The sequence below is a fragment of the Nicotiana tomentosiformis genome, chromosome 1, assembly GCF_000390325.3.
Source record: "Nicotiana tomentosiformis chromosome 1, ASM39032v3, whole genome shotgun sequence".
In the NCBI taxonomy this organism is placed as follows: domain Eukaryota; kingdom Viridiplantae; phylum Streptophyta; class Magnoliopsida; order Solanales; family Solanaceae; genus Nicotiana; species Nicotiana tomentosiformis.
The window spans coordinates 5,847,038-5,872,289 of record NC_090812.1 but is presented as its reverse complement, the minus strand read 5'-3'; the positions used below and the strand labels follow the sequence as shown (position 1 = coordinate 5,872,289).

General features: G+C 40.3%; 2 protein-coding genes and 1 long non-coding RNA gene across 4 annotated transcripts; all 3 read right to left on the bottom strand.

Moving 5' to 3' along the window:
- Positions 1-297: 297 nt before the first annotated feature.
- On the bottom strand, positions 298-1,290 carry LOC138896896 (uncharacterized). Its single transcript, XM_070182498.1, has one exon. It carries the CDS (start codon positions 1,288-1,290, stop codon positions 298-300), a length of 993 nt encoding a protein of 330 aa, XP_070038599.1.
- Positions 1,291-10,952: 9,662 nt separating this feature from the next.
- Positions 10,953-12,897, bottom strand: LOC108945933 (uncharacterized). Of its 2 annotated transcripts, XR_011408238.1 has the most exons (4): positions 12,788-12,897; positions 12,405-12,488; positions 11,969-12,053; positions 10,953-11,137 (listed from the first exon to the last, which is right to left on the bottom strand). It is a non-coding gene; the product is annotated as an uncharacterized lncRNA (long non-coding RNA). The 2 variants fall into 2 exon arrangements; XR_011408237.1 differs by lacking the exon at positions 12,788-12,897 and having other exon boundaries at positions 10,954-11,137; positions 12,405-12,536.
- Positions 12,898-22,579: 9,682 nt separating this feature from the next.
- On the bottom strand, positions 22,580-24,874 carry LOC138896892 (uncharacterized). Its single transcript, XM_070182460.1, has 5 exons — positions 23,578-24,874; positions 23,363-23,520; positions 23,019-23,247; positions 22,849-22,916; positions 22,580-22,756 (listed from the first exon to the last, which is right to left on the bottom strand). Exons 1-5 carry the CDS (start codon positions 24,872-24,874, stop codon positions 22,580-22,582), a joined length of 1,929 nt encoding a protein of 642 aa, XP_070038561.1.
- Between the last annotated feature and the right edge of the window lie 378 nt (positions 24,875-25,252).

Here is a 25,252-nt window from a genome sequence, read left to right as displayed (position 1 = left end):
CTCCTAACTCCATAGTTAAAGCATCTTTATCATTTATGAGAATGTGATAAGCATCAATTAACATATTTGCCAAAGACATGAGCTTTTTAGGAGAATAAGATTTCAGATTTCTCTGAACATCCAGAAAATTTACCTCATCATCGTCGTCATCTTCATCATCACCAGACTGAGCCATCAAGGTAAAGATTGAGTCATACTCAGTTGTTTCACTTTCCACTACCATTATTGAACTATCACCATGATCATTTTCTTCTTCAGATTCACTGGAGGAGTCTCCCCATACAGCAAGAGCTTGCTTTACAACATTGTCAGCGGCATTCTTTCTCTTGAAGCATTTATCAGGAACCGGGTTCTCTTGACTGCTTTGTCAAAGTTGTTTTTGTACTGATCTTGCTTTAAGAGGGCGCACTCCTTGATGAAGTGTCCTGGCTTGCCATATTTATGGCAGAGGTCATAATATTTTGGCTTGCTGGAGTTTTCCCTTTTTGGAATGCCTCCATTCTTGCGAACCATCTTCTGGAATCTTCTTGTCAAGTAAGCCATATCACCATCCTCACCACTTAAATCATTGTTGTTTGTCTTGAGGACCAGGTTCTTCTCCCTTTTGGGTTCTCTTCTTTCATTGTCCTTTTTCTTCTTCTTCTTCATTTCATATGTTTTCAGATTGCCAACAAGTTCATCTACTGTCAGTGTCTGCAAGTCCTTTGCCTCTGTAATGGCGTTCACTTTGCTTTCCCAAGAACTGGGCAGAACACTAAGGATTTTCCTGACAAGCTTGTTTCTTGGAATAGTTTCACCAAGAGAGTAAAGCTCATTAATGATGAAGGTGAAGTGAGTGTGCATATCTTGGATGAGTTCATCATCTTTCATCCTGAAAAGCTCGTATTCAGTTGTGAGCATGTCAATCTTGGATTGCTTAACCTGTGTTGTTCCTTCGTGAGCTATCTGAAGAGCCTCCCAGATTTCTTTTGTTGATTGGCATGCCGATATCCTGTTATATTCATCAGGACTAATGCCATAAACAAGAATTTTCTTTGCACGAAAGTTCTTTTCTATGGCCTTTCGATCAGCATCATTGAATTCTTTCCTCATCTTGGGAATGGCTGCAGCTGGGTCGCCAAGATTCTTGGTGGGAACAAAAGGTCCGTCACATATGACATCCCATAGCTCAAAATCTTCAGCCATGATGAAATCGTGCATCCTAGTTTTCCACCATCCGTAATACTGTCCATTGAACCTAGGTGGTATGTAAGTAGACTGGCCTTCTTCGAAGTTTGGAGGAGCAGCCATGAGGATCCTTTCTAGGTGTTAAACTGATAGAAAGAAACCGCTCGGATACCAATTGATAGAATATAAGGGTCCACCAAACTCTCTAGAGAACCAGGTTCTCTATCAGTTCCAATAGAACACACGCACACTGCAGTAAGTAGCTGACAAGAGGAAATTTACATGGAAAATTTCCAGCTCAACGGGATTAAAAATTACGACCTACCTTTGTAGGATTTCAACTTTACTACTGAGCAACTTTTAGATTACAACCTATGCAACCTAGGAATTAACCTCTTAATCCTTCACTAAATTGTAATACTCTATTACAAGCCACTTTGTAATAAATCTATTACAAAGTCTTTACAACTCGACTAGCTCTAGCCAAGACTCAAACACAAAGGTTTAAGGTTTACAAAGAGTTTCCTACAGAGTACTTCTAAACAAGCTAAGTAGGAAATACAATTTAAGAACTATTATAAAGTCACAACTCAACTAAGGACATACAATGACTTGTTGTGGGGAACTGGTCCGTAGTAGTGTTGTTCTTTGTTCTTGATGCACTTGAGAATTGATTGCTTGATGACCGTGTGAGAGCTTGAATGATTTCTCTAAGTGAACAGGTGATTTATTTTACCTTCCTTGATGTTAATCATGCATTTGTGACATCACTAGGATGATGTAAGCAAGGTAGGTAAAAGACACTCCCCATAAAGTTGACTGTTGCACTGTTTCTGCACTGTAGCGTGTGCAGGCAGCAACTTTACAGCTGGGGCAGTTGACTTGTACTGTGTCCTCGGGAAACGATAGTTATCTGTTCCCTCTGTTGTTCCTCTGACTCTGAAGAGTTGAAGCATATTCCAAGCTTGAACCTTTGGATCTTAAGTTCTTAAGGATATGTAACTGGTTCGTTATCTGGTTCTTGGCAGTAAGTTTGTTAGATCATCAAAACATAAATCAAGGTAGTTGTAACCTATCACATGCATTCGCAGTACCCCCAGCTGAACTCCATAAAAAATCGGGGTGCCTCTGTCCCATCGCATTATAATTTCCCACAACATTTACTTTCTCAGTTGAGGCTTGACACTCATGAGTAGGGTGTCCTCTTCCACATATATCACATGCTGCATGAGGCTCACTTTGTATCAAGTCTAAGATCATCTTTCTTACCTCTTTGGCCTTATCATCAAGTTGTACCTGCACAGATGTGTTAGCATCAACCTGGTAAATACTAGTTCATCTGTTTCTTTCAGCACTCTTAGAGGGCCATTGATTTGCATCTTCAGACAACTCATCAAGAATTGCAACTATCTCCCCTGGAGTCTTCTTCATCAACGGGCCTTCAACTGCATTGCTCAATATGCTACGTGAGGTCGGTTTCAATCCATAGTGAATATAGATGCAACAATTAAATCATCCATAAAACGCTTCAATACATAAAACTAGAGTTATAATCCACACACAATCATCAATACACCAAATCCATTAAACCCTAATGGTAACTACTCCGTAAATATGGAGCAATTTATCATATATAAAATTAAAGTATAGGAAAACATAAACTCAATCCAAACTTGTGTCTTGAGTGAGGAATGAATGATGAAATACTTGTGCTCGTGTTCTTCCAACCACTCCTTAGCCTCCTTAGGTCGAAAGTATGTCAAAAGTCTAGAAAATTATGTTTTTCCATGTATTTATACCAAGTAGGGTCAGGCCCAAACGAAATCACTTTTTCCTACGTGAAATAGGATAATTACTCTGTAAAATTTGCACAGGCGTGCCGCATGGGGCGACGCGCCATGCGGGACATTAGTGGGAAAATCCAGACAGTTAAAATCTGTCAAGCTACAGGAAAATTCACAAGCGCGACACCCCACGCACCGCGGCTATGGGGTTTTCTCAGAGTATGGATTTGTTCGTGCGTTTTGACATCCAGATGTGATTTTTGATCCCCGAACGTGATTCCGGTTTAATCCCTTAGGCTTTTACTCAGACTTCAAAGCTTCAAATAGCTCGAATTTATTACATCCATCCACATAGCTCGAAATTACTCCTACAAGACATAAAACATGCAATGAGTAAAAAATACTAGCAATTAAAGCTCAAAACTAATAAAGTGTAGTAAATTGGAGTGCAATAAGCGACTAAAATACGAGATTATAGCCTACCATCAGTGCATCAAAGATGAAGATGGTAAAGTTCTGGTGGAAGAGGCGTGTATCAGGCGTAGATGGCAGGAGTACTTCCATAGACTCTTGAATGAGGGAGGGGACAAGAACATCATGCTAGGTAAGTTAGAAAACTCAGGGAGTCAGAGTGATTTTGGGTTTTGTAGGCGTATTAGGAGCGAAGAGGTTGAGGGGGCAATGCGGAAAATAGGCAGGGGTAAAGTAATTGGGCCTGACGAGATTCCAGTGGAATTTTGGAAGGAAGTGGATCGGACAGGCTTGGAGTGGCTTACTGTGTTGTTTAACGTCATTTTCAGGACGAAGAAGATGCCGAAGATTGGCGGTGGAGTTTGATTATCGTGTTGTATAAAAACAAATGTGATATCCAGGACTGCAACAACTATAGGGGTACTAAGTTGCTGAGTCATATTATGAAAATTTGGGAGAGGGTGGTGGAGAGGAGGGTGCGACGTAGTGTTACTATTTTCGAGAACCGATTCATATTTATGCCATGACGGTCTACTACAGAAGCCGTTCACATTGTGAGGAGATTAGTGGAGCAGTATAGGGAGAGGAATAAGGACTTGCATATGGTATTCATAGACCTAGAGAAGGCCTATGATAAAGTCCCGAGAGAGGTCCTATGGAGATGTATAGAGGCTACGGTGTTCTAGTAGCGTACATTAGGGTGATTAAGGACATGTACGAGAGAGTGAAGATTTGGGTGAGGACTGTGAGAGGAGACTTGGATCATTTTTCAGTGGAGATGGGGTTGCATCAGGAATCGACTCTTAGCCAGTTTTTGTTAAACTTAGTGTTAGAGGTGTTGACACAACATATACAAGTAGAGGTGCCATGGTTTATGCTATCTGCTGATAACATAGTCATGATTGATGAAACGCGAGACGGAGTTAACACTAGGTTGGAAGTTTGAAGACAGATGCTGGAGTCTAAGGTTTTCAAGTTGAGTATGTCAAAAACTGAGTACTTGGAGTGCAAGTTCAGTAATAAGATGCATGAAGAAGGAGTGGAAGTGAAGATTAGTACTCAAGTCATCCCCAAAAAAGATAGTTTCAAGTATGTTGGGTCTATTATTCAAGGCAACAGGGAGATTGACTAGGATGTTACTCATTGTATTGGAGCGGGGTGAATGAGATGGAGGCTCGCCTCAGGGGTTTTGTGTGATAAGAATGTGCCACCTGGACTTAAGGGCAAGTTTTATAGAGTGGTGGTTAGACCGACTATGTTGTATGAGGCTGAGTGCTGGCCTGTCAAGAAGTCCCATGTTCAGACATTGAAAGTTGCCAAAATGAGGACGTTGAAATGGATGTGTCGACATACCAGGAAGGACAGGATTAGGAATGAAGTTATTAAGGACAGGGTAGGAGTGGCATCTGTGGAGGACAAATTGCGGGAATCGAGGTTGAGATGGTTCAGGCATGTGAAGATGAGGGACATAGATGATCTGGTCAGAAGGTGTGAGAGGTTGTCTATGGCGGGTCTGATAAAGGGAAGGGGTAGGCCTAAGAAGTATTGAGGAGATGTAGTTAGACAAGACATGTTATTACTCCAGCTTACCGAGGATATGACCCAGATAGAAAGGTGTGGAGGTCAAGGAATAGGGTTGTAGGTTGACAGATAGTAGTGTGTTCCTCCTAAGATTACCATTAGAACTACGACTATTTTTGTATTATCTTATTCATGGTTTTTACTATTATTTGTTGTGTCATTTGCACCATTACCATAATACATTATTGTTATTATTGCCTGCACTTGTTATTTTGTCTCCACTGTTCCTTGAGCCGAGGTGTTACAAACTCATTCGTGAGTAAAGTTTATGCAAGGCGAGGCCCTCGAGTTAAGGAAAATAGCAACGTCAAAGAGGATAAGCAGATAGGAATACAGATGCACCGGGTAGATATTTGTTGGTCATTTAAATAGTCAGTAGTTTAATTTTACTAGGATTCTTAATTTAGTAGATTTATTATATTCGTAGACTCCTAGTTATGCTTAATAGCTTTGTAACAAGACTCTATTTAAAAGACACAAGGAATAAAAAAGGGCAGGCAAGATTTATATAAGAAAACAAGAGAACTAGAACTCTCTCTAACGAGTCCTAAGGTTATAGGCTCCTTTTAACGAGCTTAATTATTGTCATCAAAATAGGTCGCTCACGGAATAGAAATAAGGGAAAGGATCTGTTGAACACAGACTTTCCAGTGAATCACCATGTGACAAGATCCATTTTGTGTGACCATAACAACTTGGTACCAGAGACAAACACAATGGGCGATCCAAGCAAACATAATGAGTTACAGGCTCTCCTTCAAGAGGCACAGGCTACAACAAAGCAAGAATAACATAAGCAGTGGCATAATCTGAATCAAGGATGGTTAATCAACTGCAACAATTATCGTTACAATTGCAGGAGTTCATTGTTGGGTTTAACAAAAATCAAGGAAAGGATTTTGATGTTGGAGCAAGCAGCAATGTAGGTAACCAACCCTACAGACCAGAGAATCGACCTAATCACCTGACAGAAAATAGTGTGGTATCAAGGTACACAAAGCTGGATTTTTCTACTTTTGACGGATCTGAAGACCCATTGATTTGGCTACACCGTTGTGAGAAATTCTTTTCCAATCAGAGAACAAATGAAGCAGATAAGGTAGGATTTGCAATATTTCATCTTCTAGATGAGGCACATTTATGGTATCGTCAAGTGGAACAAGAGTATCCATCAGTTGACTGGTCGGAATTCAAAGAATATTGTGCCATCAGGTTTGGGCCTCCACCGGGCAGTAACCCACTAGGTGATCTGGTGAATCTTAAGCAAACGGGCTCAATTGAAGAATATCAGCGCCAATTTTATAAACGTTTAGCCAGGCCTGTAAGTGTGTTTGTGTGGACCAGCAAGTTAGTCTTTTCACCGTCGGGCTAATCGATTCCATTCGGCTTGATGTTGAAATGCGTAGTCCACCAGATTTGGTTCATGCCATGAATATAGCTCGAGCTTTTGAAAAGAAACAGAAGGTGGTGTGGGCAACATCTTCTCGAAGGGAGACTTGGAAAGGGACTAAAGGTTATTTCAGTACTACTACAAGTTCAACAACTCCAACTCCAAAGGGTAGCAATGCACCAGGTGGGATTACTGAACCAAAGTTGGTAAGTTCTTCTGCTCCTTTCATAAAAATGTTGTCAAGGGCTAAAATGGCAGAGAGAAGGGAAAAACGATTGTGTTATAATTGTGATGAATTGTATTCGATTGGGCATCAATGTAAGAAGCTATTTTGGTTGGAACTAACTGATCTAGATGATGAAGAACATGACCATAAAGATGCGGAAGAACCTGAAATTTCCTTATATGCCATCACGGGATAGAAGAGTGCAAGAACAATGTAGTTATTAGCAATCATGAAAGGTCAACCATTGTTGAGCCTGGTTGATTCGGGCAGCACACACAATTTCATAAGTTACACAACATCGCAACACTTGGGGATACAAGTATAGCATGGGACAAGTGCCAATGTATCAGTGGCTAATGGAGAAAAAGTTTATAGTAAAGGAACTTGCCCATCAGTATCCTTCTTTATTGATAACCAAAACTTTGAAGTTGACTTCTTTGTTATTCCGTTAGATGGCTTTGACATTGTTCTAGGGGTGATTTGGTTACAAATATTAGGCCCCATTCTTTGGGAATTCGTTATACTTGAAATGGGTTTTACTTCAAATGAGAAACAAGTCGTCTTTCAAGGGCAGTAAACCTGTTCGAAATTGCAGCTTCAATTATTGCATGATTTAGATGAGCACCACAACAAACTGGAGCAGGTCTTGGCCGAATTTGCTGACTTGTTTCAAGAGTCTACTGGGCTACCTCCAATGCGAAATTTTGATCATCGCATTTGCTTATTACCTAGTTCCAAACCAGTGGTAGTTCGAGCATATCGATATCCTCATTTGCAGAAAGATGAGATAGAAAAACAGTGTGCAGATATGTTAAGATAAGGAATCATTCGGCCTAGTAGATCACCCTTCTCATCTCCAGTTTTATTGGTTCGTAAGCATGATGGAACTTGGCATTTTAGTGTTGATTATCGTGAGCTCAATGCCAAGACAGTGAAGGATAAATTTCCAATTCCAGTGGTGGATGAATTATCGGACCAATTTTACAGGTCCAGATACTTCACGTAGCTAGATTTGAAGTCGGGCTATCATCAGGTCCGCATAGATCCCCTAGACATTGAGAAGACAGTCTTTTGCACGCATCATGGCCACTTTGAATTTTTGGTTATGCCGTTTGGATTGTCAAACGCTCCATCAACATTTCAAGCACTAATGAATGAGGTATTTCAACCACACTTGCGTTAGTTTGTGTTGGTTTTCTTTGATGACATTTTAATATATAGCAAGACATGGGATGATCATCTCACTCATATTGGCATCATTTTTGAGTTATTATGTGCTCATAACCTTTATGTCAAGAGATCTAAATGTTTCTTTGGAGATATCCAAGTAGCATATCTTGGTCATGTGGTGTCTGAAACAGGTGTGGCAGCATACACAAACAAGGTTCAGACTATCATTGATTGGCCTCAACCACAGTCCACCACTACCTTGCGCGGATTCTTAGGCTTAAAAGGTTATTATCGTAAATTTATAAGAAATTATAGTCATATAGCAGCCCCTTTAACTAACATGCTTAAAAGAAATTTGTTCCAGTGGGATGAAACAACTTTGGCTTCTTTTGACACTCTTAAAAAAGCACTTGCAACTGCTCCTGTTTTACAATTACCAAATTTTAATGATCCATTTATAATTAAATGTGATTCCTCGGGGGGTGGTATTTGAGCGGTGTTGCAACAGAATGGCCATCCTATTACTTTTTCAGTCGACAACTGGCAGCTCGACATTTTAAATTGGTTGCATATGAGCGAGAATTAATTGGCTTGGCTAAAGCAGTGCAACATTGACGCCCTTATCTATGGTGCAGATCTTTCTTGATTCGCACAGACCACTATAGCCTTAAATATTTGTTGGAACGTCTTACCAATTTACCTCAACAACATTGGATCAGCAAGCTTATGGGGTTTGATTTTTGTGTGGAGTATAAGGCAAGCCACTTGAATAAGGATGTTGATGCCTTGTCACACCGTCCTGGTAAAGAGGAATTACTGTATGCCATCAACCAACCACGTGTACTACTGCTTGATGCGATTAGAGAAGAGATATGTAATGACGCTTCCTTGCAAGAATTAGTCCAACAAGTGCTTCATTAAGAACTTGATGCCTCCTGGTCAATCAAAGACAGGCTACTATTTTATAAAGGTCGTATCTACTTGCTGCCTTCTTCCCAATTGATTGCTACTATTCTGTCGGGATATCATGATAATGCCCATGAAGGGGTACAGAAAATATTGTTGTGCATACGACAAGATTTCTACTGGAAGGATATGAAGTCGATTATTGGGAATTATGTCGTTGCTTGTCCAGTTTGTCAACGCAATAAGGCTGAACATCTAAGCCCTGCAGGTTTACTACAGCCACCTGCACTTCCTGAGCAAATATGAGCTGATATCTCAATGGACTTTATTGATGGCTTACCAAAGGATTGGGGCAAAACAGTATTTTTTGTGGTAGTAGATCGTTTTTCCATATATGCACACTTTATACCCATGTCTCACCCTTACAATGCAACCCGTGTTGCCCATGTTTTCTTTGAGAATATTGTTCGCTTGCATGGGATACCCGTTCTTGTGATAGGGATGTCATTTTTACAAGCACATTTTGGGGAGAATTGTTTTGTCAATGGGGAACAAAGTTGGCATTCTCTTCTGCTTATCACCCTCAGACTGATGGTCAAACTAAATTTGTGAATCGTACTATTGAAATGTATTTGTGTTGCTTGGTTGGGGATTATCCAAAGAAGTGGGTTGATTGGTTGCCTTGGGCAGAGTATTGCTATAATACTTCCTTTCATACTGCATTGTAAACAACTCATTTTAAGTTTGTTTATGGCCGAGATCCTCCTAGTCTATTGTCCTATGTGGCTGGTTCTTCACGAGTGGAGGCTATTGACAATGCATTGTTGGATCGTGATTTAGTTCTGCTTGACATTCGTAGCAAGTTGCAACAAGCTCAAGTTAGGATGAAAGAATTTTATGACAAAGGTCACCGTGAGGTTGCATATGAGTCAGGTTCACTAGTTTAGCTGCGTTTACATCCTTATCGTCAAAAATCTGTTGCGGGTCAACTACGCCATAAGCTTGCACCTTGGTTCTTTGGGCCTTTTCCTGTGTTGCGGTGAATAAGGGAAGTTGTGTATGAGTTATAGCTGCCCCAAGACTGTAAGTTGCATAATGCATTTCATGTATCCATCCTTAAAGTTTTTAAGGGTGTTGCTCCTACAGTTACTCCGACTTTTCCACCACTAGCGGATGGTCGTGTTGTTCCTAGCCTTGTTCTGTTCTACGAGCTCGTCTTAATCGAGGAAATTGGAAATTCTTAGTGCACTGGTGTGGGTTTGATTTGTCAGATGCTACTTGGGAGGATGCTGAATATTTTCGTAATGCCTATCCAGGCTTCGAGCTTGAGGACAAGCTCTTTACAGAGGAGGGGGTAATGTTAGAGACTCATTCGTGGGTAAAGTTTATGCAAGGCAGGGCCCTCGAGTTGAGGAAAATAGTAACGTCAAAGGGGATAAGTAGATAGGAATACAGATGTACCTGGCAGATATTTGTTGGGCATTTAAATAGTCAGTAGTTTAATTTTACTAGGATTCTTAATTTAGTAGATTTTTTATATTCGTAGACTCCTAGTTATGCTTAATAGCTTTGTAATAAAACTCTCTATTTAAAAAGAACAACAATAACAACAACCCAGTATAATCTCACTAGTGGGGTCTGGGGAGGGTAGTGTGTACACAGACCTTACCCCTACCCTGGGTAGAGAGGCTGTTTCCAATAGACCCTCGGCATCCTTCCCTCCAAGAACTCCCCACCTTGCTCTTGGGGTGACTCGAACTCACAACCTCTTGGTTGGAAGTGGAGGGTGCTTACCATCAGAGCAACCCACCTTGTCAAAAAAGAGAGAAGGAATAAAAAAGGGCAGGCAAGATTCATATAAAAAACAAGAGATCTAGGACTCTCTCTAACGAGTCCTAAGATTATAGGCTCCCTTTAACGAGCTTATTTATTGTTATCAAAATAGACCGCTCACGGAATAGAAACAAGGGAAAGGATCTGTTGAACACAGATTTTCCAGTAAATCGCCATGTGACAAGATCCATTCTGCATGACCATAACACGAGGGGTCTATCGGAAACAACCTCTTAATCTCTATAAGGTAGGGGTACGGTCTGCGTACACACTGCCCTCACCAGACCCCATTTATTTATGGGAATACATTGGATTTGTTGTTGTTGTTGTTGTTGTTATGTAAAGGGGGCAACATCAGTGTTGCCATTATAACTATATATTCATCAGTTTAGGCATATAAGTAACAGACATAGATTTCCTATAGAAGCAATCATATCAGTTTAGGCATATTGGTAAAAGACATTGATTTCCTGTAGAAGCAATTGAAAATGGACAGAACATGCTGAAAATTGAGGCATTATACCTTCGATGAGACAAAGTGGGTTGCTAGACCAAAAGCAAGCATTTCAGTGCCATCCAACCTAGCACCAGTAAGACCAGCATATTCCCCTACCAAAGAAGAAATTAGCCAAGGGGAATGAGACTTAACATTTGTACCTACAAATTCTCTTTGTATCATGACACCACAAGAATTAGTCTTCTGCAATAATAGCAACATAATCAGAATAAAGAAAATAAGGGAAGAAAAGAAAGGATCGTATCTCTAAATAAACTCGGGTATCATTCATTCAAACATGTCAGCAATTTTACATGTCTTCAAAGGCTATCTTACATTTGTAATGATCTAAAGAAATTCAGCTATCAGAATAAAAACTAGGGCTAATTTTTGTAATAACTTAAGCTAGACAAATTCAGCCATCACCATGAAAACTAAGGCTTACATCCAGCTAACTGCTCAAATATTTGTAGGAAAAATATTTTTTAAAGACTTTCATGTGAAGAGGATCGACCTAAGTATGATTATATAACGAGTGTAAAATTATTTTTAAAATGAGGAAACATATGATCAATGAATGCCGAATGGCGGAAAAGAGATAAAAAGAACATCCGGAAAATTCATAAACTATAAGAGAAGATGCACCAAATAGTATGTATAGCAAGCTTTTGAACACCTTCTGCAGGAGCTAAGGACCGATTTTCTGTTTCTGACTCATTTTTACTTTTGATTTCAAGGATATAGGGGAAGAAGAAGCATCATTAAATGCAAATAGTTGACTTCACCATTGCTCTTAAGATAGCCTCAACAAGTGAGCAGCCAGGTAGTGACTTTTAATTTCAAACGATGACAAGTAGCAAATAACTTCACACTAAACTTGAATGAATTACATCAACAACAGTAAATTTCTTCATAAATATGAACAATGTGGCAAGTGAAATTACCAAAGAATCCTAGAAGTCTTGATAAACAGTAAGAAGCACCTACATCAGGAAAGAGTCCCAAAGCTGTTTCGGACATCGCAAAAACCTACAGGCTAACGTACATAAGAATATGTTGGACATGAAGTTTTTGGTATCAATTACACATAGCAACCAACATCAAGTTAGAAAAAGGGTTACATATTAATGCCAAAAAAAATAAACCCTCAATGCAAATCCGAGGTACCAACTAAAGCTCATGAAAATATACAGTTTGTGAGGTTTTGCTCGAATTTTGCTAGTGCTATTCCACTGGAACATTCATTTATTGATGCATTCCATAAGACAAAAAATATAGAGACAGAAATTTCAAGCAAATGCCAGAAAATATGTCAAAGATCAAATGTAAAAGGGAAAGAAGATAACAAGACAAAATCTACTACTCAAGCAGAGGCAATACCGACTTTTATGTTGCAACTCGAAATCTACCATGTACAAAAACACCAGCTCCACCTCCCATGACAACTCCATTAAGGATGGAGACCTTCAGTGGGAAGTCCAAACAAGATTAAGGAATGCATCAAAGAAGGTTATGTCACAGAACTAACATAACACATAACCAGGTGGACGCACGTGGTGGCAAGCGGGTTCAACTGAACCCGTTTCATCAAAAATTAATACTGTGTATATGTATAAATTAGGATTAAAGATGCGTATATTTTGTATAAATATTTTATTTGAACCCACTTGACAACTACTATTTTACGACTTAAGTTATGTACTTCTAAGATTGAATCCGCTTACACAAAATCCTGAGTCTGCCACTGCATAACCTAGCTTAACTTGGGGTTTGCTATATGGTGCCAAAACATAGTTCAGTGTGTACTCCTCTTGGAAATAATTAGCACCGAATTTCCAGTTACTTGATAAGCATAAATAAATAAATAAATAAATAAATAAATAAGTATGTGACATGGGACATTAAGCTATGTGCACTTAAAATTACTAAGTTATTGAAAAACTTAAATATCATCCAGAAAGATCACAGTTGTCACCAGTCTCAGACTCATTCATAAGCATTCATAAGATACAAGCAAACACAGATTAAATATGTCCAAGATTTCTAAACTACAAGTTAGTACAATTGACATTAGAATCTGTAGGGTATCAATTGGTTTAACTATCAGTAATGCTTTCGCCCTAGTTCTCCTGGGAAAAGCAAGCGATATTAGCATCTATAAGTGAGTCAATTGGTTTGACAATCAGTAATGCCTTACAGAAACATGAATGACCATCAAATCAATTGACTCACCTATAGATCCTAATGTCAGATTACTTCCAAAAGAAGGGTCACCTTAACAAATCCAAGCCGTTATAGGGAGATTGTTTGGTACGTTGAATTATCTTATCATGACAAGTCCGAATATTTCGTTATTGTTAGTGCTGTCAGTTAGTTATGCAAAATTATTATGATAGTCACTGGGATCTAGTGGTATGCATCCTTCAACATATCAAGTGTAATTCAGGTCACGGACTTATATACAAGTTGAGGTTAAGAGCAAAGCTGAGTAAAAAGTGATTATTACTTCGTTGATGTTAAGTCACTAGCTATGTAATATAAGGGGTTCCACAAAAAGCCCAAAAATGAGCTTTGACTTGGGAAATGTGCTCCATTTACTTTTCTCTCTGACTATTTCCGGCGAGTTTTCCCTCCGGTGTGATATAAGGAAATGAGATATTGTGAATTCATTTATGATTTGGGACTACGAGGTAGTACCTCGGTAGTGCCCTTGTTGATATTAATTTATGGCCATAGTTGCCTCGATTAATTATTGTGATTTTCATAAAGCTGAAAGGAAATTCTGTTTTGATTCCACGAGATATTATTTGAAATTGTTTGGTGTCATTAAATGTGACATACTATTTGATTCATTTTTATAGTCATTTTATCTTATTAAATTATTTAAACATTTTTTTTTCATGTCATTATCTATTTTTTAATAGGGCCTGACCTGACCTCGTCACTACTCTACTGAGGTTAGGCTTGTCACTTACTGGGTACCGCTGTAGTGTACTCATACTACGCTTCTGTACATCTTTTTGTGCAGATCCAGGTACATCTTACCAGTCTAGACGTCAGTGAGTTACCTGCGCACGGAGACTTCGAGGTATATCTGCCAGCGTCCGCAGACTCCGGAGTCCCCTTCTATTATTTTATGTTGCTTCCTTATTTTTCTTTAGTCCTTGATACATAGAAACATTGAGAATAAATTTTTAGAAGCTTGTGACTTATTTCTACCAGGTTTTGGGAGTTGTAATTATTTGAATTGTGGTTTATTTATTTCAGATATTTATGATTATTCCGCATTGATAGGCTTACCTAGTCTTAGAGACTAGGTGCCATCATGACCTCCTACGGAGGGAATTTAGGGTCGTGACAAGTTGGTATCAAAGCACTAGGTTCATAGGTGTTATGAGTCACAAGAAGGTTTAGTAAAGTCTTGCGGATCGGTACGGAGACGTCTATACTTATCTTCGAGAGGTTATAGAACTGTTAGGAAATATTCACTTCTTTGATTCCTTATCGTGCGCCTTTGTTGATTTCAAAGTTCTAAACAATTATCTTTCTATTCTCTCACAGATGGTGAGGACACACAACTGGATCTGATGAGCATACACTTGCGCCCCTTGTTGGAGCCGCAAGAGGCCGGGGATGGGGCAGAGGCCGAGGAAGACTGTGTGGTGCAGCCAGAGCACCTGCACGAGCTGCTGCACCAGAGCCACCAGTAGCTCCAGTTGGAGAGCAGGCACCTGAGACGCCTATTACTACTCCTGCACTTCAGGAGGCTCTTGCCCAGTTTTTGAGTATGTTTGGCACTCTAGCTCAGGCAGGGTTAATTTCACTTGCTCCTGCCACATCTCAGGCTGGGGGAGGAGCACAGACTCCCGCCGCCCGTACTCCAGAACCACGGGCCCAAGTTGACCATGCCCCAGAGGTTATACCAGTGCAGCCAGTTGTCCCAGTTCGGCCTGAGATTAGGGCAACAGTTTCAGAGAGGGAGCAACTCAGGCTCGAGAGGTATAAGAAGTACCAACCTCTCACTTTCAGCGGTTTAGCTTCAGAGGATGCTCAGGGTTTTCTGGAGGAATGTCACCGTATCCTTCGTACTATGGGTATTGTGGATTCTAGAGGGGTTTCTTTCACGGCATTCCAGTTTAGAGGAGTAGCCTACCAGTGGTAGCGGGCATATGAGTTGGATAGTCCCGCTGAGGCATCTTGACTCTCTTGGACTCAATTTTCGGATATGTTCTTAAGGGAGTATGTTCCTCAGAGTCTTAAGGATGCATGGCGCGCAGAGTTTGAGTAGTTGCACCAGGGTTCTATGACCGTGTCAGAGTATGCGGTCCGATTCAGTGATTTGGCTAGGCATGCACCAGCCTTAGTTGCTACTGTTCGAGAGCGGGTTCGCAGATTTATTGAGGGTCTTCACCCTAGTAACAGATACAGTATGGCACGAGAGCTAGAGATGGACATCACATACCAACAGGTGGTGTCAATTGCTAGGATATTGGAAGGTATGCAGACTCGGGAGAGGGAAGAGAGGGAAGCTAAAAGACCCCGAGATTCTAGCACATATAATAATTCTCGTGCCCCAGTTGCAGACGGTCGTGGTAGAGGTTATGTGAGCCGTCCTATTCATTCAGCACTTCCAGCTTCCAGTAGTGTTCCGACTACTCCCCGACCTCAGGTTCCATATTATGCACCACTACTATCTTCTGTACCTCCTGTACGGGGTGCTTTTAGCAGACAGTCTAGTCGATCAGGCCCGAGCCAGTCCCAGCAGCCACGTCCTCCGAGGGCTTGTTTTGAGTGTGGTGACACTTGTCATATTATGAGGGATTTCCCCATACTTAGGAGGGGTGCACCTCTACGGATTTCTCAGGCCCCACCTATTCCATAGGGTCCTCAGGCTTCTCAGGCCATGATTACTGCACCAGTTGCCACTCCACCTGCACATCCAGCTAGAGGTGGAAGTCGGGCAAGTAGAGGTCGCCCTAGAGGGGGAGGCCAGGCCAGATATTATGCCCTTCCTGCTAGGACAGATGTTGTTGCATCCGATTCTGTTATCACATGTATTATTCCGGTCTGTCAAAGAGATGCGTCAATCTTATTTGATCCAGGCTCCACTTATTCTTATGTGTCATCTTATTTTTCCCCGTATTTGGGCGTATCACGTGATTCCTTGAGTTCTTTTGTTTATGTATCTACACCCGTGGGTGAATCTATTATTGTGGACCGTGTGTATCGGTCGTGTTTAATTGTTATCAGTGGTTTTGAGACCAGAGCTGATTTATTATTGCTCAGTATGATGGATTTCGATATTATTTTAGGCATGGACTGGTTGTCGCCCTATCACGCTATTCTTGATTGTTACGCCAAGACGGTGACGTTGGCTATGCCAGGTTTACCGCGGCTAGAGTGGAGAGGTACCTCGGATCATGTTCCTAGCAGGGTTGTTTCATTTCTTAAAGCTCAACGAATGGTTGAGAAGGGGTGTGATGCGTATTTGGCCTATGTAAGAGATGTTAGTATTGATACTCCTACCGTGGAGTCAGTTCCTATAGTAATGGATTTTCCCGATATATTTCCAGCGGATCTTCTGGGTATGACACCCGATAGGGATATTGATTTTGGCATTGATTTGTTATCGGGCACTCAGCCTATTTCTATTCCACCATACCGTATGGCCCCAGCAGAGTTGAAAGAATTAAAAGAACAATTACAGGAATTGCTTGATAAAGGTTTCATTCGGCCTAGTGTATCGCCTTGGGGTGCTCCTATCTTATTTGTAAAGAAGAAGGATGGTTCTATGCGTATATATATTGATTACCGCCAGCTGAACAAGGTTACCGTGAAGAACAGGTATCCGTTGCCGCGTATTGATGACCTATTTGATCATCTTCAGGGTGCCAGAGTATTCTCTAAGATCGACTTACGTTCAGGTTATCATCAATTGAAGATTCAGGAGCCAGATATCCCGAAAACTGCTTTCAGGACTCGGTACGGTCATTACGAGTTCCTTGTGATGTCTTTTGGGCTGACCAACGCCCCAGCAACATTTATGCACTTAATGAATTGTGTATTTCATCCCTATCTTAATTCCTTCATCATTGTGTTTATTGATGACATTCTAGTGTATTCCCGGAGTAGGGAAGATCATGAACAACACCTGAGGACTGTGCTTCAGATTTTGAGAAAAAGGAAGTTATATGCAAAATTTTCAAAGTGTGAATTCTGGGTTGATTCAGTGGGATTTTTGGGTCATATAGAATCATGCGAAGGGATCAAGGTAGATCCGAAGAAGATTGAAGCAGTGCAGAATTGGTCTAGACCATCCTCAGTTACGGAAATCCGAAGTTTTCTTGGTTTGGCAGGGTATTATCGCCGATTTGTAAAGGGTTTCTCTTCTATTGCTGAATCTATGACCAAAAATAACCCAGAAGGGTGCTCCGTTCAGGTGGACCGAGGAATGTGAGGAGAGCTTCCAAAAGCTCAAGACAGCTTTGACTATAGCCCCAGTATTGGTATTACCTACAGGTACGGGTACAGAATCTTATACTGTGTATTATGATGCGTCGCGTATTGGTCTCGGCGCAGTGTTGATGCAAGACGGTAGGGTGATTGCCTCCGCATCCAGACAGTTAAAGGTGCATGAGAAGAATTATCCTGTACATGACCTGGAGTTAGCAGCTATTGTTCATGCTTAAAAATTTGGCAGCATTATTTGTACGGTGTCCATTGTGAGATCTACACCGATCACCGGAGTCTACAATATCTGTTTAAACAGAAGGATCTTAATTTGCGGCAGCGGAGATGGTTGGAGTTGCTTAAGGATTATGATATCACCATTCTCTATCATCTTGGGAAGGACAATGTGGTGGCCGATGCCTTGAGTCGTAAGGCAGAGAGTTTGGGCAGCTTAGCATATTTACCGGTAGCAGAGAGGCCTTTAGCCTTGGATGTTCGAGCCTTGGCCAACCAGTTTGTTAGACTAGATCTTTCCGAGCCAAGTCAAGTTTTGGCTTGCGTGGTTTCTCAGTCTTCTCTTTATGATCGTATCAGGGAACGTCAGTATGATGATCCACATCTGCTTGTCCTTAAGTATACAGTTCAGCACGGTGATGCCAAGGAAGTCACTGTTGGAGATGACGATGTATTACGGATGCAGGGCAGGCTATGTGTGCCTAATGTGGACGGCTTGCGTGAGTTGATTCTCCAGGAGGCTCACAGTTCGCGGTACTCCATTCATCCGGGTGCTGCAAAGATGTATCAAGACTTGAGACAACACTATTGGTGGAGGCGGATGAAGAAAAACATAGTGGGGTATGTATCTCGGTGTCTAAATTGTCAACAGGTGAAATATGAGCATCAGCGACCGGGTAGATTACTTCAGAAGTTAGAGATTCCAGAATGGAAATAGGAGCGGATCACTATGGATTTCGTTGTTGGGCTCCCACGGACTCAGCGGAAGTTTGATACAGTTTGGGTGATTGTGGATAGGCTGACCAAATCAGCTCATTTCATTCCTGTGATTACTACTTACTCTTCAGAGTAGCTGGCTCAGGTATATATTCGCGAGATTGTCAGACTTCACGGTGTACCGGTATCTATCATTTCTGACCGGGGTACACAATTTACCTTACAATTTTGGAGGGCAGTACAGCGTGAGTTGGGTACTCGGGGAGAGTTGAGTACAGCATTTCACCTTCAGATGGACGGGAAATCCGAACGCACTATTCAGATACTGGAGGATATGCTTCGTGCGTGTGTAATAGATTTTGGGGGTGCTTGGGATCAGTTCTTACCACTTGCGGAGTTTGCTTACAAAAATAGTTACTAGTCAAGCATTCAGATGGCTCCGTATGAGGCTTTGTATGGTAGGCGGTGCCGGTCTCTAGTGGGTTGGTTCGAACCGGGCGAGGCTCGACTATTGGGTACAGACTTGGTTCAGGATGCCTTGGAAAAGGTTAAGTTGATTCAGGATCGACTTCATACAGCCCAATCTAGATAGAAGAGTTATGCGGATCGGAAGGTTCGTGATGTTGCATTCATGGTTGGTGAGAGGGTATTGCTCCGGGTTTCGCCTATGAAGGGTATGATGAGGTTCGGGAAGAAGGGCAAGTTGAGCCCTAGGTATATTGGGCCTTTTGAGATTCTTGAAAGAGTTGGAGATGTGGCATACCGACTTGCGCTACCACCAAGTCTCTCTGCAGTTCACCCGGTACTCCATGCTTCTATGCTTTGAAAATATCACGGCGATCCGTCTCATGTGTTAGACTTCAGTTCGGTTCAGTTGGACAAGGATCTATCTTATGTTGAGGAACCAGTGGCTATTTTAGATAGGCAGATTCGAAAGCTGAGGTCAAAGAACATTTCTTCCCTGAAGGTTCAGTGGAGGGGTCATCCGGTCGAAGAGGCGACTTGGGAAACCGAGCTTGATATACGCAGCCGTTATCCACACTTATTCACCAGCTCAGGTACTTTTTCTAACTCCGTTCGAGGACGAACGTTTGTTTTAGAAGTGGAGAATGTGATGACCCAAAATATCATCTTTAAATTTAATAATTAATTATGTGTTCTAATACCTCGAAATGCACTATTTATCATTACTCCACTTGCGTGCGCAGTCCGTAAAATTTTCCAAAAATTTTTTATGTGAAAAATGAATTAAAATGTGAATTAGAGCTTTAAAACTCAACTGAGTTGACCTTGGTCAACATTTTTAGCAAACGGATTCGGATCAGTATTTTGACAATTTTAGTAGGTCCATATCGTGATTTGGGACTTGGACGTATGCCCGGAATCAAATTCCGAGGTCTCTAGTCCGAGATATGAAATTTTAAAGAAAAATTAAAAGTTTAAATTCAAATAGTGATCGGATGTCGAATTATGTGCAAACGACCCCAGAATAGAATTTTGATGGTTCCAATAGCTCCGTATGGTGATTTTGGACTTAGGAGCGTGATCGGAATTTTATTTGGAAGTCCGTAGTAGAATTGGACTTGAAATGTCGAAAGTTGAATTTCTTTGGGAAGTTTGACCGAGAGGTTGACTTTTTGATATCGTGGTCGAAATCCGATTCTGAAAATTTGAGTACCTTCGTTATGTCATTTATGACTTGTGCGCAAAACTCGAAGTAAATCAGACGTGATTTGATAGGTTCCGGAGTCATTTGTAGAAATTAGAAATTGCAAAGTTCATTAGGCTTGAATCTATGTGTGATTCGTGTTTAAGCGTTATTGGATGTGATTTGAGGATTCGACTAAGTTCGTATGGTATTTAAGGACTTGTTGGTATGTTTGGTTGAGGTCCCGGGGGCCTCGGGTGAGTTTCGGATGCTTAACGGATCGAATTTGGATTTGGAGGAGGAGCTGAAGCAGCTGGGCAGCTAGTGTGATCGCACCTGCGCGAAAAAGGATCGTAGGTGCGAGCTCGCGGATGCGAGGAATGATTCGCAGAAGCGAAAATGCATGGGCTCTCCAGGCACCGCTGGTGCGAAGACCGCGGGTGCGAGAATATCACCGCGGATGCGAAGACCGTAGGTGCGAAGAAATCACCGCTGATGCAAAAATCCTGGATAGAATGTTAAAAACAGAGGGGGTTCCGAGTTTTGTCATTTTTGGACCTTCAAGCACGGGTTTTGGGGCGATTTTGAGAGAGAATTCAAGAAAAACTTGAGGTAAGTCATATGTGATCATTGTTAGTCAATTATATTGGATTATCATTAAATATTTCGAATAGATTACACGTTTTTGAGGTGAAATTAGAGGATTTGGGCCTAGGGATTTCAAAATGAGAATTTGAGATTTGGAGGTCAAGTTGATATCGGATTTTTGTAAAAATGGTATGGTTGGACTCGTAGTTGAATGAGCGTTCATATTTCGTAACTTTCGCCGAATTCCGAGACTTGGTCCCCACGGGCCATTTTTTGAGTTAATTTCGGATAAATGTAGTATTTTCTTACAGAATTAATTCTATAATTTTGGTTGACTGTATCGAATTAATTATGACTAGATAAGAATCGACCGAAATCGGAAAATCGAGGAAAAAGCATACTACTTGGTTAAATTGGAGCAAGTCGAGGTAAGTGACTTGTCTAACCTTGTGTGGGGAAAATTTTTCCTATAATTGATATTAATGTGATTATTGAAATGTGTTGAAAGTCGTGTACACAAGGTGACGAGTGTGTACACGGGCTAAATGTGAAAGATTATATTTTTAAATTGTGTAGATCATCGTTGCGCATTTATTAAATTATTTTATCTTGTTATATTCTTCATCATTGATCAGAGATATATACTTTAAATTTGTTTGATCTTTTCATGCTAATTATTTTACCTGTTTAATTGAAACTTAGTTTCTTTTATACTGTGCATTATTTGAAGGTTGATTTTCTTTAAATTAAATATTATTAATATGAAGTATTTGACATTTTTTTTAATTTGATATTGAAGCAACGTATTAAAGATTTTGAAATATTGTTTTGCTAAATTATTTATTCTTGAATATTTTCGTAAGATTTTTGATACTCATTGTGATGGAGCCGTGAGCTCTTATTTGTGGAAAAATATTATTGTTGGATTATTTTGGCATGAGTCGTGAGCTCTTTATTATTGAAAATATTGTTGTTGATTTATTTTTGGAAAATTGAAATATTGGGCACTTGAGGTACAAATTATGATATATTGTGATATTGATACGCATGCGGTGGTATAAAGTCTGGGTATTGAAACTCATGCGGTGAGATAAGGGTGGCTTGATATGCGTAGCTAGAAGGGGTGACTACTAGAAGTCATGCGGTGTGATAAGAGTGGCTAAAACGCGAGATGCTATTTCGAAAAAAATATTTTCTTTAAATAAATTGTGAAGGCTCCCACGGTGATATAAGGAAATGAGATATTGTGAATTTATTTATGATTTAGAACTACAAGGCGGTACCTCGGTAGTGCCCTTGTTGATATTGATTTATGGCCATAGTTGCCTCGATTAATTGTTGTGATTTTCATAAAGCTGAAAGAAAATTCTGATTTGATTCCACGAGATATTATTTGAAATTGTTTGGTGTCATTAAATGTGACATACTATTTGATTCATTTCCATTGTTATTTTATCTTATTAAATTATTTAAACATTTTTTTTCATGTCATTATCTATTCTCCAGTAGGGCCTGACCTGACCTCGTCACTACTCTAGTGAGGTTAGGCTTGGCACTTACTGGGTACCGCTGTGGTGTACTCATACTACGCTTCTGCACATCTTTTTGTGCAGATCCAGGTACATCTTACCAGTCTAGACGTCAGTGAGTTACCTGCGCACGGAGACTTCGAGGTATATCTACCAGCATCCGCAGACTTCGGAGTCCCCTTCTATTATTTTATGTTGCTTCCTTATTTTTCTTTAGACCTTGATACATAGAAACATTGAGAATAAATTTTTAGAAGCTTGTGACTTATTTCTACCGGGTTTTGGGAGGTGTAATTATTTGAATTGTAGTTTATTTATTTAAGATATTTATGATTATTCCGTATTGATAAGTTTACCTAGTCTTAGAGACTAGGTGCCATCACGACCTCCTACGGAGGGAATTTAGGGTCGTGACAGAAGGTCTCCTTGTAGTCAATCTCCTCTTTCTGTGAGTATCCCTTAGCCACTAGCCTGGCCTTGAATCTTTCCACCTCTCCGGAGGCTTTATATTTGACTTTATATACCCACTTGCATCCAAAAGGACTCTTGCCTTTAGGAACTGAGTCCTTACATAATACAAAAATTGTTTCAACACAACACAAACATCTTATTTAAGCTTTAAAAGAAACAACCAAGTCATTCTTGAGAAGTCATCTACCAGAGTTAGAAAGTACTTATTTCCATCAAAAGTTGGAACTCTATATGGTCCCCATACATCAGCATGTACTAGTTCAAAACATTGAGTAGTTCTGATACTGTTACTAGGAAATTGAAGTCTAGTGTGTTTAGCAAGTGGGCACACATGACACTTATTTATAGTAGACATACAATTGTCTAGCTTTATTGAAAATAACTTTTGAAGTACTCCACTTGACACATGCCCCAACCTCTTATGCCACAGCTCAGCATCTACTTCTTCTTTCTGTGCTACATTCTGCAGATTCTTTGCTTCAGCTTCTTTGACAACCATGCTCTTTGTTTCTTGTATTTTAGCTACATGTGGTGCTAAAATGTAAAGACCATCTGTCTCTTTATTAATCGCTTTCACTATCCCACTCTAAAGATTCTAAAAACACACAGAAATCAGGAAAAAAGGTGACACAACACCGTAGAGCCTTAGTTAGTTTTGACACTGATAATAGATTATATCTTAATTGAGGAATGTATAGCACATTTTCTATTGTGCTCCATGCTGAAAGTATACTAGTACCAATGTGTGTAACATTAGCTACTTCTCCATTAGGTAGATTAACTTGCTTAGAATTACTAGGCTTGATTTCTTCTGCCTTAGACAACAGATTAGGATCAGACACCATGTGGTTGGTAGCTCCTGTATCAATAATTCAGCCATGAGCTTTATTATTCACTAAACATGCACTACGGATACCTGTCATATTTGCTGAGGGAATGGTTCCAGTAACTTTGTTTAGCATCTGCACTATTTGATCATATTGTTCCTTAGTAAATGAATAAGCAGGAGTTTGAGATGTTTGTTTCCCCTGCCCACTGTTATGAAGTCCTGGAGTCTGCATCATCAATTGTGGTTGAGCCTGCATCTGTGAACTTTGTCCTTGTTGAGTCTGCATCATGAATTGTGGTTGTGCCTGACACTTTTGGTATGTTTCTTCAGTGAAGACACTATAAGCAGAGGAATTGACTGCTCCCCCTTTCTTTTTGGATTTAGGTCCTTGTGGATAATCAATGATCTTGTAGTAATTTCTTTTGCTATGACCCTTCTTCCTACAATACTCACAAAACTCACCATAGCCTTTCTTTGGTCTTGGATAGCTATTAGGATAAAAGTTGCCAGACTGCACATTAGGACCACTAGTTTGAAAATTATTGTTTTGAGTCCTTCCAGATCTAGAACTGAGCAAAGCAGTAGGCTCAAAGTTCTCAGAAGTTATAGTAGTTGTGCCTAAGTTTCCTGCTATAGCAGCTACTGATTTTTGGCTTTCATCTCTCATGATCATAGAGTATGCTTGATTCACTGAGGGTAAAGTATGCATTAGTAGTATCTGACTCCTTGCTAGAGAGTATGACTCATTCAGGCCCATTAGAAATTGATACAACTTTTGCCTCCTCATGTGTACTACATAGTCTCTAGATTTTTCACAATCACAACTAGGTGTAAGTACTAGAGTTTCGTATTCATCCCACATATCCTTTAATTTTGTATAGTACACAGAGACTGAAGAGGTACCTTGATACAGAGTCGCAATCTCCTTGTGCAAATTGTACGACCTAGATCCATCTACCTTGCTGAATCTCTCTCGGAGATCTTCCCACACTGCATGTGCACTTGATCCAAACACAACTCCTCCAATAAGTTGAGGAGCTACAACATTCATCAACCAGGAGAGTACAATAGCATTACATCTTTCCCATTGTTCCCACAGATTATCTCGAAACTTCTCCTTTTTCCACTTTCCTTCTACAATACCTAGCTTGTTTCTTCCTCGTAGAGCAATTCTCATTGATCGATCCCAAAGAGTATAGTTATCAGTACCTGTTAATTGAAATGAAATGAGATGAGCTCCACTCGTATCTACTGGTCCAAGGTACATTGGGTGATTGTGAGGTAAATCGACCAAACAATCATCGCCAGTTTGATTTTCGTCCACAACGTCAGCAGTTTTACCCGCTCCAGTGACAGATGTGTTCACAGGAGCAGTATCTTCCATGGCTTCTTAGTTGTGCTTTGACAACAATTATGGCAAGAATGTCTATGGCGAATTTTTCAATCACAAATCTAACCGCTCAACACACGCAGCTTCAGCTTGAATCGATGGGGACTAAAATCACTAGCCTTAAGGCTCTGATACCATGCTGAATTAGCAGATTTGAGATGAAGAACCCTAGCTAAGACAAGAGACGAAATGAAATGAGGAAGGAAGAAGAATATCTGTATCTTTTTCATTCAATGAAACAATGGGCTACAACTCTGTATTTATACAATTAGTTACTATTAGAACTAACTAACCGCCTCTAACAATCTACTAACAACTCTACTGATAAATAGTCTAAAATTCCCTTGCTCTATATACAAACTAAGTGACCCC

Excerpts from the sequence above, each read along its gene's own strand:
- LOC138896892 (XM_070182460.1), bottom strand. The coding sequence starts at position 24,874 with ATGGAAGATACTGCTCCTGTGAACACATCTGTCACTGGAGCGGGTAAA. Across the intron at positions 23,521-23,577 it reads TCCCTCAGCAAATATGACAG|GAGCTACCAACCACATGGTG; the intron begins GTATCCGTAGTG and ends TTATTGATACAG. Across the intron at positions 22,757-22,848 it reads ATAAGTACTTTCTAACTCTG|GACTCAGTTCCTAAAGGCAA; the intron begins GTAGATGACTTC and ends GTATTATGTAAG.
- LOC138896896 (XM_070182498.1), bottom strand. The coding sequence starts at position 1,290 with ATGGCTGCTCCTCCAAACTTCGAAGAAGGCCAGTCTACTTACATACCA.